Raw genomic sequence first — 18900 nt, forward strand, 5'->3', positions numbered from 1 at the left:
CTCCCTCTCGCCAAGGAGGAAAAGTTACTTTTCTGAAGGAGAGGTGTGAAAAATAGTTTTAACAACATTGAAATAGTACTTGTCTTCGTATCAGGCCCTATACTATGACGCTGACGTTTATATTATTTAATACTAGAATGAGAGGGATGGTACGATACGAACCTCGATTTTAGAAAAGGACCGACCCTTATCTTCTCTTGAGTGTCGAAAAATACGTCTCCTTGGGATTTGTGAGAGTGGGCAGCTGTGCTCAATCTATCCCATCACCATCTTAGCCTATACACGTCCCTATGCTGGGCACAAGCCTCTTTTCAAAATGAGAGAGGTTGGGCGGATCGGGAACTTTACAGACACCTTTGGATCGCTTCGCAAAGCAGGTTCCCCACGATTAAGTGCTTTGGGCTTAAAACCACTAAATCTCATAATACCTTATTCACCAATACCCCTAATTTTCAAATTACCATGGGCTCATAATACCTAAATGTCAAACTGTCTCATTCTTAAAATGAACGAAATTCATTATGATGGACCTAAAATGTCATATTCTCTAAATACCTAAAGACTGAAATGTACAATGACCCGAATGACAAAATAACTCAAACCGAAAACACCTAAATGGCAATGAAAAAGGAAGATTCATCTTATGTTAAAAATTTACAATCTCAGTGTAATACAAATTTAGGTATTTTGACATTTGGTTGTTTTAAGCATATGTTGTTTTGCTATGAAAGTGTTTTGAAGTTTGAAATTCGGCCATATTAAGTTCCGGTGTTTTAAGAAAAAAAAATAGGTATTCCTGCAATTTAGGTATTTTGAGAGTTTTGAGATTTTGGAATATCGATAAAGAGGTAAAATTAAATTTAGTAGTTATAAACTCAAAGCGATTAAGTTATCGTCTTATGTAGAAATATCTGTTGTTCGCGACTTTTTTTTAAACTGACCGTGATTGACATCTATCTCACCTGATGTTAAGTGCAGATGAGGCCAAAGGTGTATCTCATTGGTTCAACAGCCTATTCACTCTAGCCTTAAAGAGCCCTTGATTGTTTTGTTTGAAACTACCCTGTGTCCTTTTCAAATTATCCCCATACCAAATTTCATCACGATAAGTTGTATGTAAAGCATTCAAGCGTAAAAAACATAGCAAATTTGCATTTATAAATAACTAGCTTTTGCCCGCGGCTCCGCCCGCGTGGTATTCGGTTATCGCGCGCTATTCCTCGGGAACTGTTCATTTTTCCGGGATAAAAAGTAGCCTATGTCACTCTCGGGCCCATAAACTATCTCTATGCCAAATCACGTCGATCCGTCGCTCCGTTACGGCGTGAAAGACGGACAAACACACAAACACACTTTCGCATTTATAATATAATACTCATATATATATATGGATATTGGTTCGAATAGGATTTAGGAAATATATGGGTATAAGAAGGGCAAAAGGAAACGGCTGTAACTTCATCTTCTGACCACCGATAACAGTGACACAATCTTGCCGTGAAAAATGTAGGTTGATATCTAGATATCACCTAAAGTTTTACCCTAAGTAGATATCACACGATTACTTAAATCGTTCAGGTTACTATTTTCCTAAGATAGTTAGATTTAGGGGAGGCAGAGGCGGACGCGGAGGTGGAGGTTAACAATGAAAAGGAAAGGGGAAGTGGAAAAATGAAAATTCATGGACGTGTGAAAAGTGCACTTTTTCAGAAAGAGCGTGGCACAAGTTTGTTACACAACCATTTATATAATTATGTTGTATAAATGTATGTACTCGTAATTAATAATATTCTAACAACAACAATAATTAACGTAATATAATAAACAGCTGTGTGACCAACGTTTATCTATTTTATGAGAAAATGTACTTATTGGGTAAGGACATGTATCGTTTAAGTATCGTATCGTAGTTCTCAATCCGCACTGGGCCCGCGTGGGAACTATGGCCCAAGCTTGTTCTGAGAGAAGGCCTGTGCCCAGCAGTGGGACGTATATAGGCTGGGATGGAAGTATCGTTAAATGTCCATTTCAAGCTAAAGTTGCACTAACATGAGTTTTAACCCACAACCCATAACCCTTTTTATTACTTTGACACCAATGTTCGTCTGTCTGTCTATCGTATCGTAGCTCTCAAATGAATACACCGATTTCAATGCGATTCTTTTCATGTGAGAGCGAAATTTCTGATAAAAATCGGTTCAACCGTTTTTATGACATTGAGCTTCGAAATGATAATGTCGGGGGGTTTTCCCATACATTTCTAAATCATGTCATTCATCATGACCATCATGTGCATCTCTCTCTCTCTCTCTCAAGGCTCTCCACTCAGACCGGTCTTGTGCTTTCTGCATCCACCGCGATCCCGCGATCTTAACCAGATCGTCGCTCCATCTTGTTGGAGGCCTACCGACAGCCCCCAGCTTTTCTAAATGGATTAGGTTATACTGACCACTAAACCCATCATCAAAATTAAAGAATGATGAATCCATCTCTGCCAAATGGAGGAAGTACCGCGTTAAAGCTCCGATGCTTCGTCATCCTGTGCGTGCCTCACGTCAGGTCAATGGAATCGTATTCGAAAAATATCGTTTACAAATCTATGTAGCGATTCCACCCCATGACATTCTAACCGATGAAATAGGCCGGGTTTACGCTGAATCAGGGCAGGGCGCCACCCACCGCGAGCATGACATTATATGAGATAAAGATTAATGCGTCCCCGTTGGGTGCTTCCTAAACGCTACAAATAAGCACGGAATTGGTTGGTCGCAAATTTAGTGTGGGAAAAAGTTGAATGTAAACAGTTAATATAGTTCAAGCTAGCTCTTAACCGCGACCTTGCTCGTATGGACCGATAGATCTGACAGTTGAAATGAAATCCTGAATTTTGCGAATTGGATTGCAGCAAGAGCATAAAACGAACCATTTTACCCGAGGCGTTCATATAGCATCCCGAGCCGGTACGGCGAGGGTGAAAAGACACGTCGAGGTGAAAGTGGGTTTAATGCTCGAGTTTTATACTCTGCTTTTCACTTCGATTGAGTGGAAATTAAATAGCAACAGTGGAAACAATTTCTCACTTGCTAGGTACCTTTTTTTTCATATATTGCTATATATAATTATATTTTTTTAGTTTTATTGGTTTATTTTGATTGATTTCATTGATTTTTAGTTAAATAGAAACTTTTTTGTTAGTGGCTGTTGAACCTGATTACCTTGGTCTTAGACAAAGTTTTTACTTTATGCACTAGAGCATAAAAAGTAATTTTATGTCGCCTAGATCCAGAATAAATAATAGTAATAATTTATTTCGGAAAGAGGCATGTAGTATATAGGCATATGCATATAGTCCATATAGTGTTAGTAACAATAATCTTACGCCTAAGTAAATAAATACCAAATTTACGAGCATGAGAAGTGAAAATTAATATGATATTGTGTTATTCCAGAGATCCATATCTAATACTGAAACCAAATTTTATCTAATCCAGTTTAGCATAAAAGAGTAAAACACACACACACACACACAAACACACACACATACATATGCACGCATGCACACCCTCACAAACATTCTACTTAAAAAAAAAACCCCCACATAGTCTAAGAATTTCAATTTTCTTAAAAGAAAAATGTTATAGCAAGATAGCGTCTCCAACTACCTGATAAACAGTTTTCCACAAAAAAACTTCCACTGCGCTCCTCCACATGTGAAAAATTCCGCAAAGTTCGCAACTAGGTGTGATACGGAGGAGTTTCTATTCGGTTTTTATTTTTCTCTTAAAAGGAGATATTGCGCGAGAATACTGCCAGTTGCTGAAGCGGTGCTGCAACTTCTGCGCATTGATTCTGTTTTGCAAAACAGCTGGATGGTTCTAGTTAGGAGAAAACTTATAGTTTCCACAACCATTGCTGAAGTAAGGTGGCTTTAGAAGGAAATGAAGCAATTTTGAACTTGATTCAATTTCTTTTTCATTCCCTTGTTTTCAACTCAATCGGTACTTTTAAATGAATACAATACAGTCATTCTTTTACATTGTAGTTTGAAAGAACAAAGCGTAAAAATCGTTACTGGTTTGTGAATTTTAGAAGGAAAGGAAGATTTTAGAATGGCTGGCTTACTTGTCAATGATCAGGAATTAGTTGTAGGTATTTTGATAGCTTCTATATTTTACCTACCTCAGGTATGTTTTAGAAAAGGTTTTTTTTTGCAAAATTAATTTATAAACCAACCAGGATTAGGGTAAACCAACCACAATAAGTGTAAACTTTGATTTTTAATTAAAAACATAGAACTAAAAATGTTGCTTGTTTTCGTTATTATCGTCAGTTGAAAGAGGTCCACTGCTGGACAATAGGTGTCCTCGAAACAAGGCGACAATGATTGATCGTGCGTCGCCCACGTCACACGTCCATTGGATTTCTGCCACCTTTACCAGAACGTTAGTCCACTGTTGGGAACCAACAAGAATATTTTTATTTTTGTTTTTATTATGGCAACACCGCTTGCCCCCTCTCTCTCTGCTTGAATATGCTTACGATGTAACGCGTGTGTCTCTTGTGTTTAATAATTAAATAAACTGTTTCTTGGTGTAAAAAAGTGTTTTCGTGCCACCGCCAACTCCCACAGCCATTATACTGGACCCAACATTGGTCCTTCGCAAGAACCAGCGGCCTGTGGCGATTTTTTTTGGGTTGGTGATGTGTGGTACGCGATCGTCGCGAGCTCTGCCATTACGAGAACATTACACCAATTAAATATCCAGGATTTCTCTGACCATGGGGTTTAAATTCAAGGTTCGGTTCTACTCATAAAACTAAGCTACTTTGGTTTTGCAACGTTTTCAATAAACTTAAATTTAATCCTCAAAGTTTAACTGTTAAATCAGGCTATCGGACAAAGCGGTGTTATCGCTCTCTCTTGGTACCTGGGAGCCTTGAATTTTTTTTGACATTTATTGGACATTTCCAAGACTAACATTTATCAACGTGCCGTCAATTTAGTACTGTATCGCATACATTGAAAATTACCATTAATTTGTATGAAAAAAACAAAAAATATAAGTAGTCATATTTAAAAAAAGTAGCAGAACAAAAGTAGCTAAGTAATGCGAGTAGAATCGAACCCTGGCTAGGCTACTTTTTATACCAATAATCCAACGGGATCGGTATAAAATCCCGCTGGCTGTAGAGTATTAAAATTTGGCACTGTAGTTTATAACGCAACGTTTTGCAGGTGGTAGGACCTTGTGCAAGGTCCGCCCGGATTGCTACCACCATCTTGCTCGCTAATCCTGTCGTGAAGCAGCAGTGCTTGCACTGTTGTGTTGCGGCATGGAGAGTAAGACAGCCGGTGAAATTACTGGCACTTGAGGTATCCCATCTTAGGCCTCTAGGTTGGCAACGCATCTTCAATCCCCCTGGTGTTGCAGGTGCCCATGGGCGGTGGTGATCTCTTACCATCAGGAGACCCACTTGCTCGTTTGTTATCCAGTTGTATAAAAAAAGTCAATAAAGGCCACGATGTAATTTTAAACTTATGATTTACGCGTGCGAGGCCCCAGGTAAAAACTAGTATGTAACAAGTCCAACATTCCTCCTACATCCCTACTTAATATTATAAATGCGAAAGTAACTCTGTCTGTCTGTCTGTCTGTCTGTCTGTCTGTCTGTCTGTCTGTCTGTTACGCTTTCACGTCGAAACCACTGAACCGATTTTGATGAAATTTGGTATATAGGTATTTTGAACCCCAAGGATCAACATAGGATATCTTTTATTCCGGTAGAGGGCGCCACCGCGCGATAACCTAGATCCGCGCAGACGAAGTCGCGGGCTTAAGCTAGTTAACAATAAAACGAAACAGCGCCGTAACACACGATAGACAATTAACATAAATAAACCTTTCGCGAGTCCAGTAAAAATGTTCCTATAAAAGCCGTTAAACGCTAGTTATCGGACCTAATGCAATTGAATAGTCAACGGCACCCGCGGGGTTCTGCACGTATTACATAATACATAAACTGTGTTTCAACTACTGTGTTGTGTATATTGACTGAGGAAACTATACCGGGTGTGTCCTGTAATATGAGCAAATAATAAAAACATAGATCATACTCCTAAAACTGAACAACATTAGTTCAGCGACTTTTATAAATAATTAGTTTTTTTTAATTTTTATTACACTTTTAAGTTTATTCGAAGAAGCAATGTAAAGCCCAATGCAATGTAATGTGATGTGTAGCGATAAGGCCGCCTATTGCTTACCTTAGAAAATCTCTATGTATATACTTGTGTTCTCTGTACTGTTTACTGTATTGGTGTGCAATAAAGAGTTATTGTATTGTATTGTATTGTAAAGCAAAATGCTTGGTGTTTGTAGCGCGACAGGCGACGTCAGTTGGGTTCTAGGGTGGCGTACATTGATAGCAGTATTGTTTATGTAATTTGCGAAATGCGAATAAACGTTTTCTATTTCTATTTGTTTTCTATTTCAGTATTTAATTTGTACGAAAAAAGGAAAATTCAAAGACTCCATTATTTTTAAAAGTCGCTGAACTAATGTTGTTCAGTTTGACGAGGACAATCTATGTTTTAATTTTTTGCTCGTATTACAGGTCACAACCGGTATAGGCTTTGATAATGGACACTAGAGAGTTTAAAATGCTTTTTGCATTTTGTGTAGTGTTTGAGATAGATTTATTTGTTTATGTGGAAGAAGAGAAGGACAAATTGCATGTTAACATTTGTTAAGATTGTGTTGCATAAACGTATTTACAATGCACGTGCTCGGAAAGTGCCTCTTGACGTGGGTCAACATATCCATAGAAAATGAGTGATTCCTGCACGCATCCACAAGTGTGCAGTAAAGTTGTATGGATTTTACTTACCGCACTTGTGCGGTAAAGTAACTTTTTAAATTGCCAAATTATGTCCAAACTATTGTTAAAAAAATAAGTCTAAAGAGTCGTTATAGTTAGGCTTTGAACAAATAAGAAAAGGTTTGATGCAACCAACTGAATATTTACTGATAAGATAATACAGATTAATCGCGACAGAAAAGAGAACGTTAATTTTTTTTTTCATGTAAACTCGTATTTTAATTCCGTCTAAAGTTATGAAAAAAAAGGAAATAAATTCTTGAGTCCAATTCGGACCGTGAGACGTCAAGCGCGCGCACTCGAAAGTTAACCAATGAGCTTCCAGTGCGCGCGCACGACGTCGCACGAACCAATCATGGTAACCCGTTCGCGCCTGTCATGAAACCCCGCCAAAGTAATGTTCATGAGTTCAGTCCGGTGAATTAATTTTTGATAATTGATAAGTAAGTTAAAATGAAAAGTTCAAATTCAAATTATATCTGACTTTACGCCGCCTTACGTCCTCCACGAAGCACATATTGCCAGTGACAAACTCAATGCTGAAATACGTGAACTATAATATACATACCTAAGTTAATAAACATCGTAAATTGATAGAATAATTTACTTCTACACACATGGATATTATAACATCTACCGGTACGTCTTATTCTTATTTATTTGCTTTTATCTATTAGAATTAGTGAACCAATTTTGAGTTATTTACAGTTCCAAAGCTAAACAATCTCAGATTTACGGCAACTTTTTGTTAAGGTAGATTAGATACATAATATAAAAAATATACTTGATGATAGTTAACTATTACTCGGATTTATTCACGGGTTGCACTGATATTTAGCATTATAGGAGCGTGCAGGAGATAAGGACTAGTCAATATAAGTGTGGAAAATGTCAAGCAACAAGGGCTAATAATTAATCATAAAAAATCACGATACTAAAACAGTCTCCTTTACCTATCATTAGTAGCTGTAGCTATTCTAATCTTCTGAGTCAATGATTGTTATGAAAGTTGGTTTAATAAAGTGTATACGTTAACGAATTTGGTTTGGCGTGCATGTCGGTATGTACCTATATATACTGCCTGCTACTGTAGTAAAAGGAGTATGGCAAATAAATGATGTAGTCACTGCCTCGATTTTTTTCCTCGCTTAATGCATTGTAAAACGTTGTATGATATACGTGTCGAAAGTAGGAAATTCCCAACTCGTGCCGGCTCAAAACACTCGCTTCGCTCGTGTTTCAAGTTCTCCGCCACTCGTTGGGAATTGCCTACTTTCCGCACTTGTATCATAAATAACTATTATGTTACACAGACCGCAGTAGAGAATCTTCATAGTATGAAGTGAATGAACACTGGTTTCAGGTGGGTTTGAGCTTAATGAATACGTGTAACTTGAAAAGTCACCGACAGAACTCGAAGAATATGCAAGTTGAACTAATAATAGATGGGCCACGTCGCTCGAAGAACAGATAACCGTTGAGGGAGAAAAGGCCTCGAATGGCGATCACGAACCGAAAGACGAAGCGTTGACCGGCGTCCCACCAGATGGATTGACGACATCGTTAGAGTTATGGGCAACTGGTGGATACAAGTGGCGAGTTGTCGGTCATTTTGTCGTTCTAAGACGGGAAGGATCTTTGTTCAGCAGTAGAAGTCTTTTGGCTGATAATAATGATTTGAAATTTGAGTTCATTTCTGATCTTGTCTAATGTTGTTGGTTTTATTCATAGTTTACCCACTGACCCGTTTAAACGCGGAGCGTCCTATATACTCGTACTTCCTCCTGACCATTGCTTTCTATTTCGTTTGGAGGTAACTAAATAATGCCATAATGGCTATCGTTTATCGGGAATCGGCCGACTATCACGTTATTTAGGGTAGAAATTTTGTAAGACGACCTGGAGGGAAATTAGGTACTCTTAATACGGAAGATAGAAGATTCTACTCAAGGGAAACATTCCTTTGTTTTTAAAGAAAGAAAAATGCATTCAAAGTTTTTTTACGTTTAATTAAAATATACAGTTTAGGTTTCATATTATTCCTTTCATTTTATTCACCATGCTTGTTAGAGAAATTTGTTTTTTTGTGTATCATCATCATCACCATCATCATCATCATCATCATCAGCCGGAAGACGTCCACTGCTGAACAAAGGCCTCCCCTTGAGACCACCACAATGAACGACAACTCGCCACTTACATCCACCGGTTTCCCGCAACTCTCACGATGTCGTCAGTCCACCTGGTAGGAGGCCTGCCAACGCCTCGTCTTCCGGTTTGTGGTCGCCACTCGAGAACTTTTCTCCCCCAACGATTATCTGTTCTTCGAGCGATATGGCCCGCCCATTGCCACTTCAACTAGCATATTTTTCCAGCGGTATACTAAAAAAGTTACAGTTGGTCTAAAGTTCAGGATTCTAAGGATACAAAATCCCTCTTAAAGTTTAAAGAAAGAAAAATAATTTATTTATAACAGGAATAAACATACCTACACAGGTTAGAAAAAATACAAACAAATATACATAGATGCCGTTATAAAAAAGGTCCCGGCTCATTATATCGCTAGTTGAAAACCAGCACTGGTCTACAGGACTGCCATTTAATGTGAGAACCGCCAGCGAAGAACCCAATATTATAGTACTTATTTAAGAAATATTTCGCGTTAAAAATGCTTAAAACCTTGTTAATACTACAACAAATAGAGTCGCTCGGCCGACATCTAAGTTGTTGGCTTGCATGCAGTTAAATGTAAGCGAGTAATTCGCTGTGTGTCCGTATCACGCCAGCGTGGCGTTACAATTCACTCCGGATTTTAACTGGGTGCTAATGTTGACTGATGATGGCGTGATAATATGAAACCGACTTCATTCGACTTACCTCCTAGACATCTATAATTTACAAATAAGAATTCTAAAAAATATTGTTCCTCTGAAAATTAAATATAAAGATAATTATGGTCAACTATTTCAATACTGCAAAGTGATGAATGTATTCAATAAAATAAAGCAAGCCATAATAAGTGAAAATATTGATAAAATAGGATTACTAGAAAACAGCGTAACAGGCCAAATAACTTACGCCATATACCCAACCGCCCGCTATATCGGTTCCCAAACAATGTAATGAATATGGCAGAAGAGTCTGGAAGTGCATCCTTCCCCAACTATTAAACAATTTACCGTTGACAATTGCGAAAAAACTAGAAAGTAATAACAGTAAACAAATTAAAAGCGCGATTAAAAGATATTTTATGAAAGATATATTTAAGAGGGAAGGGACGGACGTGCACTCAGACTTAGGTTATATGTAAGATAAAGCAAAAACTGCATGCATGAAAAATAATGAATTATATTATATAAGAAATTAAATATCTACTCGCATGTATACTTAGACTAATTACGCGTGAGCAACTCAGTCTTTCGCTAATCGAGGCCACGCAAAATCCTTAAAATTAGGATTAAGGACTCTTTAATTATTGTAAAATGCTTTTTGTTCTTTTGCTTGAAATAAACAGCTTAAATTTAAATTTAAATTTAATTTTTTTAATGAGCAATTAAGTACCTGGATTTTCTTCTTTTTAACAAACTCATACGCTACAGATCTAGAGAAACAAATTTTAAGTCCATATAAGTTTAGTTTTTAAACTTTACTCATAAAAGAAACTTGTTAAGCGTAAAGTGTTGAGCTCAATTTACACAAAAACGTTTGTCAGCATTTACGAAACCGCTCATAAACGTGTAAAAGTTTAATCCTAGTTTTTGTGCTATGTTAACGCAGCTCAGCCAGTGATATATTATACGTTCCGTTTACCTCCACGATCGTTTAACAACACCTGCGTTTAAACTAGTCATTTTCAACGCAGAGTTAAAGTATCTTAATAACTATTAATGATGACATCCGCATGAGCAGAGCATTAAGTTTCCTTCTGCCTGTCTTCTTCCCATTTGCTTCAGTTTGGCCTTTGTTGTTGGTCTAAGGTCGTCTCTGGTGTGAATTCCGTACCCAGAAAGTCTAAATCTATCACTCGCGTGTTCATCAGTTCGTCTGTCCGTCGTCTGTCAAACTGGTTTAGTAGCCAATCGGTTTGAGCTTCAGTCTTCTAATATTCACAGTGTAAACATTTTTTTAATCCAAAGCCATATGTGTTAAAAAAAAACATTTTAAGGGGTTTCCATACAGCTTAAATACCTACATTGCCACTTCTATTAACATATTCTCAAGGTCGTAAAGTATCTATAATTTATCCTGTCACTCAATATCGCTATTACAAAACGATAAACGTAATCTTAATGTTGATTAAAATCAAGATCCAGCTACGCGATACATACCAATTAATGGCGCGAGACTCTAATTGTGCATAATGTCATGGTACATTTATCATAACCCGTTGCCTTAACCACTAGGTCTATACTTAAGTTGAATTAAAATTAAGGGATTTTACTTTTCATGAGATTTCTTGAAACTTTTTACATCGTATTAAGAATCCTTGTGCAAAATTTCATGTTTCTAAAACTAACGGTTGAGGTTAAGATAGCTCCATCCATCCATCCCAGCCTATATACGTCCCACTGCAGGGCACAGGCCTCCCCTCAGAATGAGAGGGCTTGGGCAGTAGTTCCCACGCGGGCCCAGTGCGGATTGGGAACTTCACACATACCATTGAATTGCTTCGCAGGTTTGTGCAGGTTTCCTCACGATGTTTTCCTTCACCGTAAAGCTCGTGGTAAAGATACCTATCCTGCGTTATTAGTATCCTGTTGTATATACTCGTAGCGTGTATTTTTGTTATATAAACCGTTAACTACAGGCATGTAAGTGAGTAGTTAGTAAAAGCGATAATAAAAAGACTTTCATATAATTATGTGTTTGATAAATGATAAATTTATTTGTCAAACATAGGTATAACAAAAGATCATAAAATATTTCCATAGGACTCTACATCTTGTCTTTGTTTCCTAATTCACTATATATACACAATACTTATAAAAAAAACAGCCAAGTACGAGTCGGACTCGCGCACGAAGGGTTCCGTACTCCGTACCATTATCTATACAACATTAGACATTAGCAAAAAAACGGCAAGAAATCAATAAAAAAAAGTCAATGAACTAAAATAATTTCCTTGCTCACCGCGACCTTACGATAGCTAAGCTTATGCAAAATATGCGTGTTCATGCAGTTCCTCCACCTCCACACTGTAAGAACACACATAAATCACACAAACCCATCTATCACCACCACCACACTACACTGACGCGTTTCGAACTCAACCAGAGCTCATCTTCAGAGTGACACAACCGTACACCATGCTACCAGTTGTTAGACTAACGAACCACAACCACCGTTTTAATTTGTCACGGTAACTCCCCATGTACCCACATACGTTTTATGAAACAAAACAAAAGTACCCACAAATTATTAATAAATTTGTTAACGTCCTTCAAAACTACCAAAAAAAAGTCAAGTTTGTTGTATGGGAGCCCCCCTAAAATATTTATTTTATTTTAATTTAACTATTTATTATTAAAGTGATTAGGTATTACAACTAAAAATTGAGTGCCATATTTCAGGAGACCTGTTGCCTTTATTAATATGAAACAAAAAAACAGCAAAATAATCACGTTTGTTGTATGGGAGCCCGCCTTAAATATTTTTTTCTGTTTTTAGTATTTATTGCAAAAGTGGCCACAGTTATACATAATCTGTGGAAATTTCAAGTGTCTAACTATTCCGACTCAAGAAATAGAACCCTGTGACAGACAGACGGACGGACAGATAGACAGACAGCGGAGTCTCAGTAATATAGGGTTCCGTTGGCACCCTTTGGGTACGGAACCCTAAAAAGTAACGTGACTATCTGACAGACGGACAACGCACAGTACTAAATGCTAGAGATTTTTAATAAAAAAATGAGTTATCCTCTACACTGTTTTACTTCGTCTATGAACAATTGGCCCCAACGTTTTTACAAAATACGCCAGCCATTTAAAACTGGGCAAAATTTGAAAACCAAAACCAGAACAATATTAAATTTTTACAACACAGGAGCGCTCGTAAAACGATCGAGTCATAACCGCGGACGTACTTAGTTGTAATAAAAACAGACATCTCGAGTCGTACTTTAAGTTTGATTTTTTTCACCAGTCGTAAAGCTTGAGCCATCTGTTTTATTTCTAGTATATAATTAGGTGTACTGGTTTTGCTGCGAATGTGCTTGGTTACAGCGTTTATTTTGTTGCTATTGTAAGGTTTATTGTAAGCTTGAACTTGGCTTGACGGGCATTTTCATTAAAACATGCACCTAGCAACGGCGTAAAGTTAAAACTTGACAGTTTTGTGACGATATTCTCCTACAGTTAAATATGGAATAAAACGTCACAAAACTGACAATATTTAACTTTTCTTTAACTATGTTGTTGCTAGGTACATGTTTTAATGCCCTGACACGCTGCCGCGTGTCTAGATTGTGCCACGTTTTTAGAGTTTTGTTCCCATGGTCCAAGTGGAGCCCTATTGCTGTCACTCGCGTGTATGTCTGTCCGTCTGTCTGTCCGTCCATCACACATATTTACAGCCAAAAAAGTTGAGGTTACAGTCTTAAAATGTACACAGTATAATCAGTGAAAAAAACAAACTTCTAAATTAGCCCAATGAAAAGACAGTCATTCAAAAAGGTGTTTCTATACTCTGGTAACTATTTCTACATTTTAAGGATAAATGTCGGAAAAATATCAGCAAGGCAGCATAGCCAGGGCAGGCAAACAACATTTATTTATAACAACAATGACGCACCGGCTAAAAATACAAACATAAACATACATAGATGCTGCTATAAAAAGGTAAGAGGAAGCTTTTAAGACACAAAGGTTTTATTTAAACAAGGAAAATGTTTAGGATTGTATTTTTTAATGATATATCTCCGAATAAGCGTTTCAATTTAATTATTGTTAAGGAGCTATTCTGTGGATCGGTGGTGTGCCAATGAATCATAATTAAATTTATCTACATGCATATCATAACTTCCCTATTATATGTTCCGAAACGACTATCAAATGGCCTTTATTAAGAAACCTGGTATCTGCGGGTGCATCTTAATGTTCACATTAAAGTACAGTGCATCTTAATGTTTACATTAAAGTATCGGTAATACTTTTTTTAACAATGCATATCTGTACATATTGTAGAAAACTTATGACATGCATGTAGATAATAATTATTATTCAAAGTCAAAGTCAAAGTCAAAATACAGGCCATATAAAACAGGCCAGCTATAGAAAACTTATGATATGCATGTAGATAAAGTTATGTATGCGGCTATACATAATTAGGCATTATGCACCAGCCACATAAATAACTATTTAACTTCACTTAAATATGTATCTGATTACGCGCTTTACTTGATAAAATAATAGGCCACATTCTATTCTGAATATTAGATTAAAACTTTACTTTTACAAAACTGCTTTAAAAACCTCTAAAAAAAACTTGTAATAAGCTTAAGGAAATACCTACACTTTTATAATTAAAAAATCTAAAATATCTCATAAATTATTTATCAACCTTAATTTAAAAACCTAGTCGGTCCATCTCAAAACCTAACTCACCTGTATTTTATTTCTCCATTCATGATTACTTCAAAAACTCTCCTGTCTTTTCTGCGTTAGTTTATTGACTCCAAAATCACATTCAAAACAAGCAAATAGAAGACATAGGGTACTGTAAAACTCTTAGTGGAATATTTTCCAATCGCCATTTCTCATTTTTCACTGTGGCTAAAAGTACTGCTTTTAAACAGCACTATACAAACAGTAGGTAGGTATGTAGGCCGGCAACACTCCGCTTTGATCGCTCGTACGGAACCCTTGTGCCTTTTTATGGCTTTTAAACGTTTTCCACGAAATCGGCCAGCACAAAACATTTATTATTAGACGCACTTCCAGTGTTTAGTACACTTAGTGCCCGAACATTTGAAGTCTGAAGACCTGCTATTTGTAAATTCAGGCTGTAGGTAAAAATTGCTAAGAAAAGGAAGTCTGCATACAATGGTTTTCCTTACCTTCACAAGTATAACCAGCTCAATCATAAAAATAGTCATCACTATTATTGTTTAACTGAATACTTAACTGGTTACCACACTCTAACATTCATTACCGAAAACAAATAGAACGTGACTTTAAAGTATTGTTGCCGTGGAAAATAATTCTGCAAGAATAATGTCGAAGAGTATGCGAATTATGTTTTAACTTCCCAAAATGAGCATCTTGGAAGCTTATAAAAATTGGTATAATAAGATCTGGCACTTTTTAAATAGAACAATCTCAGTCTTAACTCTCATGGAAATGCGGAAAATGATTTTTAGTTACTAATGCGAAATGTAAATCACCAGAAATGCCAACTCTGTGATAAGTTAAAAGTTAGAAATTATAGTTTAAAACTATGGTAAAACCCCTCTACCATGTAGTAATGTCTTAAGTACTTATAGGTTCAAACAAGTTAACGTTCCCTAATAATATTAATAGGTACGTTAATTGTGTAATAAGGCCGCAAAGGGCTCTTTTTAACGCTTTCGGAAAGATCATCATTACCAAGAATGCATGGCAAGTAACTTGGCAGTGAGTAATTTTTTTTTCAAACATAATAATAAAATATGTAACTACAATTAATTATCTTAAATAATTGCCTAATTGAATCAGGCGTTACTTTCCATATAAATGAACTAAAAGAATTTCGACACAATAACCAATAAGTAAGAATTACTCACGCACCTGTCTGATGATCCGTGTACATGTTAACTGTCGTTTGATTGCAAATACATAATCTACACTAGCACTCACCGAGTTTGTCCTGCTGCACGGTCTTCGTGTCTCCCTGCACGAGACAGAGCAGCAGCAGCGCGAGCGGCGGCATGGCGGCGGCGCGGCGTCAGCCCCGCCTGGCCCTACGGCTCCGGCGCATCGTACACTGCAACAAAACATCGAGTCACTCAAGGGCTTTAGTTAGGGTCAGGGTTGCCATTTGACATTTGGCGGGAATCTCCCGAAGTTTAGCCGAGTTTAGACTTGCAAGAATAATCGTTCAAGTTGCAATACATTGCGGCGCTCGATCGACCGCTACAACCTCGTTTGTAATGCCCGCGCAATGTAATGCAACTTGCACGATTTTTCTAGCAAGTCTAAACTCGGCTTTTGTTATGTTCTCCCGACTCCTGATATAATAAATCTACCGAAAAACAACTTCAATTTATAAAAATAATAATCGGAAAATGGTCAAAACTGTGAAAAGTAACACAAAATACATGTGGCAAGTTAAAAATAAATAACTTTATTAAAACCTTGTTGATTATTGATATCTTTCAAGCTCCTTGGAAACGGCATGACCGTTTTTTTTTTTTGTATATTCTGTAGGTCTGATAATATAATGTAAACTATTTTACATACTTCTACGCGGACGGAGTCAATAAAGGTAATAAAGGTAATGAGAAAACCATTTAGGTACTTAAATTTTTTTGTCAGTATTTATTTATGTGGGCATTCTATCTGCAGTAAACGATGTAACAATAATAATAAATATTGCTGTTTTTATGTATTTTAAGAGTATTTCAATACATTTTACTTTAATTTGATTTTATTTATGGTGGGGTAGGTATGCAGTTTTTAAAATCGATTGATTCCTTAACAACATAAAACACCCTGAGTTATTTATTATCTTGAGAGCTCAACCCAGTCGGGAGTAGCTCTATAACCCTTACAAAAAAATGAATATATCGAGTCTGAACTTAAAACTTTGCAAACACACTTCAACTGCAGTCTAGTTTGTTTATCGCGGACCGAGGGGCGATCCCAAAGGCGCGAACTATCAATTTCTAATTTAAGTTTTTCAATCATTTCTTCGGTTTATTGACTGGAGAGTGGAGATTAAATACGCAAACAAAATGGAAACTTCGCTGAGTTATACTTTACGGAGCGAGTTGATCGACTTTGGAGATTGAAATAAGAAGGGAGGAGGGACAGACATTTTTTTTTAAACCAATTTTAGTGTACAAAAGCACACTAGTCTATAACTTCTCCATATTTTCGTGGGATAAAATTATTAAAAGCCAAATTCCTACCATGGTCGGACCCCGAGTCGTGACCCTCGCTTGGGCCCTGGATTAGGTCTAAAACAACATTAGTTACATTTTCAAACTCATTATTTTTTTGTTTTCCGGCGATAAAAGAGGAGAATTGATTTTTTAGTTATGACAAAAGTTTTACCATGTGACTCCCCTGGCTATAAAGCAGGATCCGCACTGGAGACCAACTCGCACTTGGCCAGTTATATATTTACATACGTTTAGTATCTGGCCAACAATTTTATGATATTGTACGAAACAAATTATTCAATCTTCATGACAGTGTTTGAAGAAAAATCGATTTCCCGGAAAAACGGTCCCCCGGTCGGCAAAGATAAGGCGATTTTACTTAAAATAACACTTTCAGCACCACTCAGTACCGGGCGGCTCCGCTGCAGAATTTCAAAAAGGAATTAACCTGCTCTCCCTCGTCACACGACAGATTTTATTACAACCATGAATAAATTCCGCCCGGGACACCGCCTCGCACCTCGTAAATCATAACGACACGGCTTTAACCGTCAACTGTATTTACATTGCCGCTTCGCTACCCATTGGCTTCAGTGTAATATGTTTTGACGCGGCAATAGATACTGTGCTAAGGGATGTTCGCTGTGAGCACAGAGTTGCGGTGTGCCGGTTAGTTTAGACGTTTACATTATATCGCGCAGTTTAGTGTTGTCCGCTGTATCATATTTTACGATGTTGATGTTTATCCATTTGGTGGCTGTTTTTAATAGTTTTCTGTGCATGGAGCTTATTAGGTTTTGGTTTCGGGTAAAATAGTCAGCTTACTGTCGCCAGCTGTTAATCAATGGAGCACGACATTATAAAGTCAGAGTGTTGATTTGGTTCATCATCCCAGCCTATATACGTCCCACTGCTGGGCACAGGCCTCCTCTCAGAACAAGAGGACTTGGGCTATAGTTCCCACGCGGGCCCAGTGCGGATTGGGAACTTCGCACGCACCATTGAATCGCTTCGCAGGTTTGTGCAGGTTTCCTCACGATGTTTTCCTTCACCGCAAAGCTCGTGGTAAATTTCAAATGTAATTCCGCACATGAATTTCGAAAAACTCAGAGGTGCGAGCCGGGGTTTGAACCACGACCCTCTGTTTGAGAGGCGATAGGTCAAACCACTAGGCCACCACGGCTGATTTGGTTACTAGATTTAAATAAAAAGTAGCCTTATGACTGTAGCCTTCAGTCCGAAAATGTGATTGCGTACACTTATCCACTGTGTACGTTTAAACCCACATGACTCTACCCGTATATTTTGTTCATAATATGATCAATAAAATCTGGACAGAAGATACAATGAAAAATTAGTAATGTACAGCCGAGGCTGGAAATTCCTCCTCATTCCGTGACGTGTTTCATCAATAAGCAACGCGACCTCATATATATGTCGGCGGCCGATCGTAAAATCCGCCAGATCACGAAATTCCTAGGCATATCGTGAAGTAGCGCCATTTCATGGATTGTCTAAGGACAGCCGCCATATCGTTGAAAACTCACCGTTTAACGATTTGCCTAGTGACGTTTAGGCAGATCATGAAATTCCTAAACATATCATGAAATGCCGCCATTTCATGATTTGGCCAGTTTAGGCAGATCATGAAATTTCTAGGCATATCATGAAACGCCGCCATATCGGTTCTGGCACTTTGCCGGCCGCTACCGCGGCACGCTCTGCTTCGCTTGCTCGGCTCGTGCGTTGTGGTCATAATTCATACTAACCACTCTTCGCTTCGCTCGTCGTGCCTAAATTTTCGTTTTTTTCGACATATCACGACGTGCCCGGTATAGAGGTAGGAATATCGACGAATGCATCTAATCGATCTGCCGTATTGTTTCTCAGGCACATCGTGATATGCCTGGCCTACGTTTAGGCATATCATGAAATGGCGC

At 37.6% G+C, this 18900-nt stretch overlaps 1 protein-coding gene across 1 annotated transcript in view; it reads right to left on the reverse strand.

Annotated features, from left to right (window-relative positions):
- The window catches only part of side-II (sidestep II transmembrane protein), a 401395-nt gene extending 385558 nt beyond the window's left edge, over nucleotides 1-15837 (reverse strand). Inside the window, exon 1 of the mRNA XM_074086222.1 lies at nucleotides 15714-15837. Coding sequence (XP_073942323.1) covers nucleotides 15714-15786 — 73 coding nt within the window. The 5' untranslated portion in view covers nucleotides 15787-15837. The remainder of the gene's footprint in view (nucleotides 1-15713) is intronic.
- Nucleotides 15838-18900: the final 3063 nt, after the last annotated feature.

This window comes from Choristoneura fumiferana, chromosome 3 (genome assembly GCF_025370935.1).
Source record: "Choristoneura fumiferana chromosome 3, NRCan_CFum_1, whole genome shotgun sequence".
Taxonomy (NCBI): domain Eukaryota; kingdom Metazoa; phylum Arthropoda; class Insecta; order Lepidoptera; family Tortricidae; genus Choristoneura; species Choristoneura fumiferana.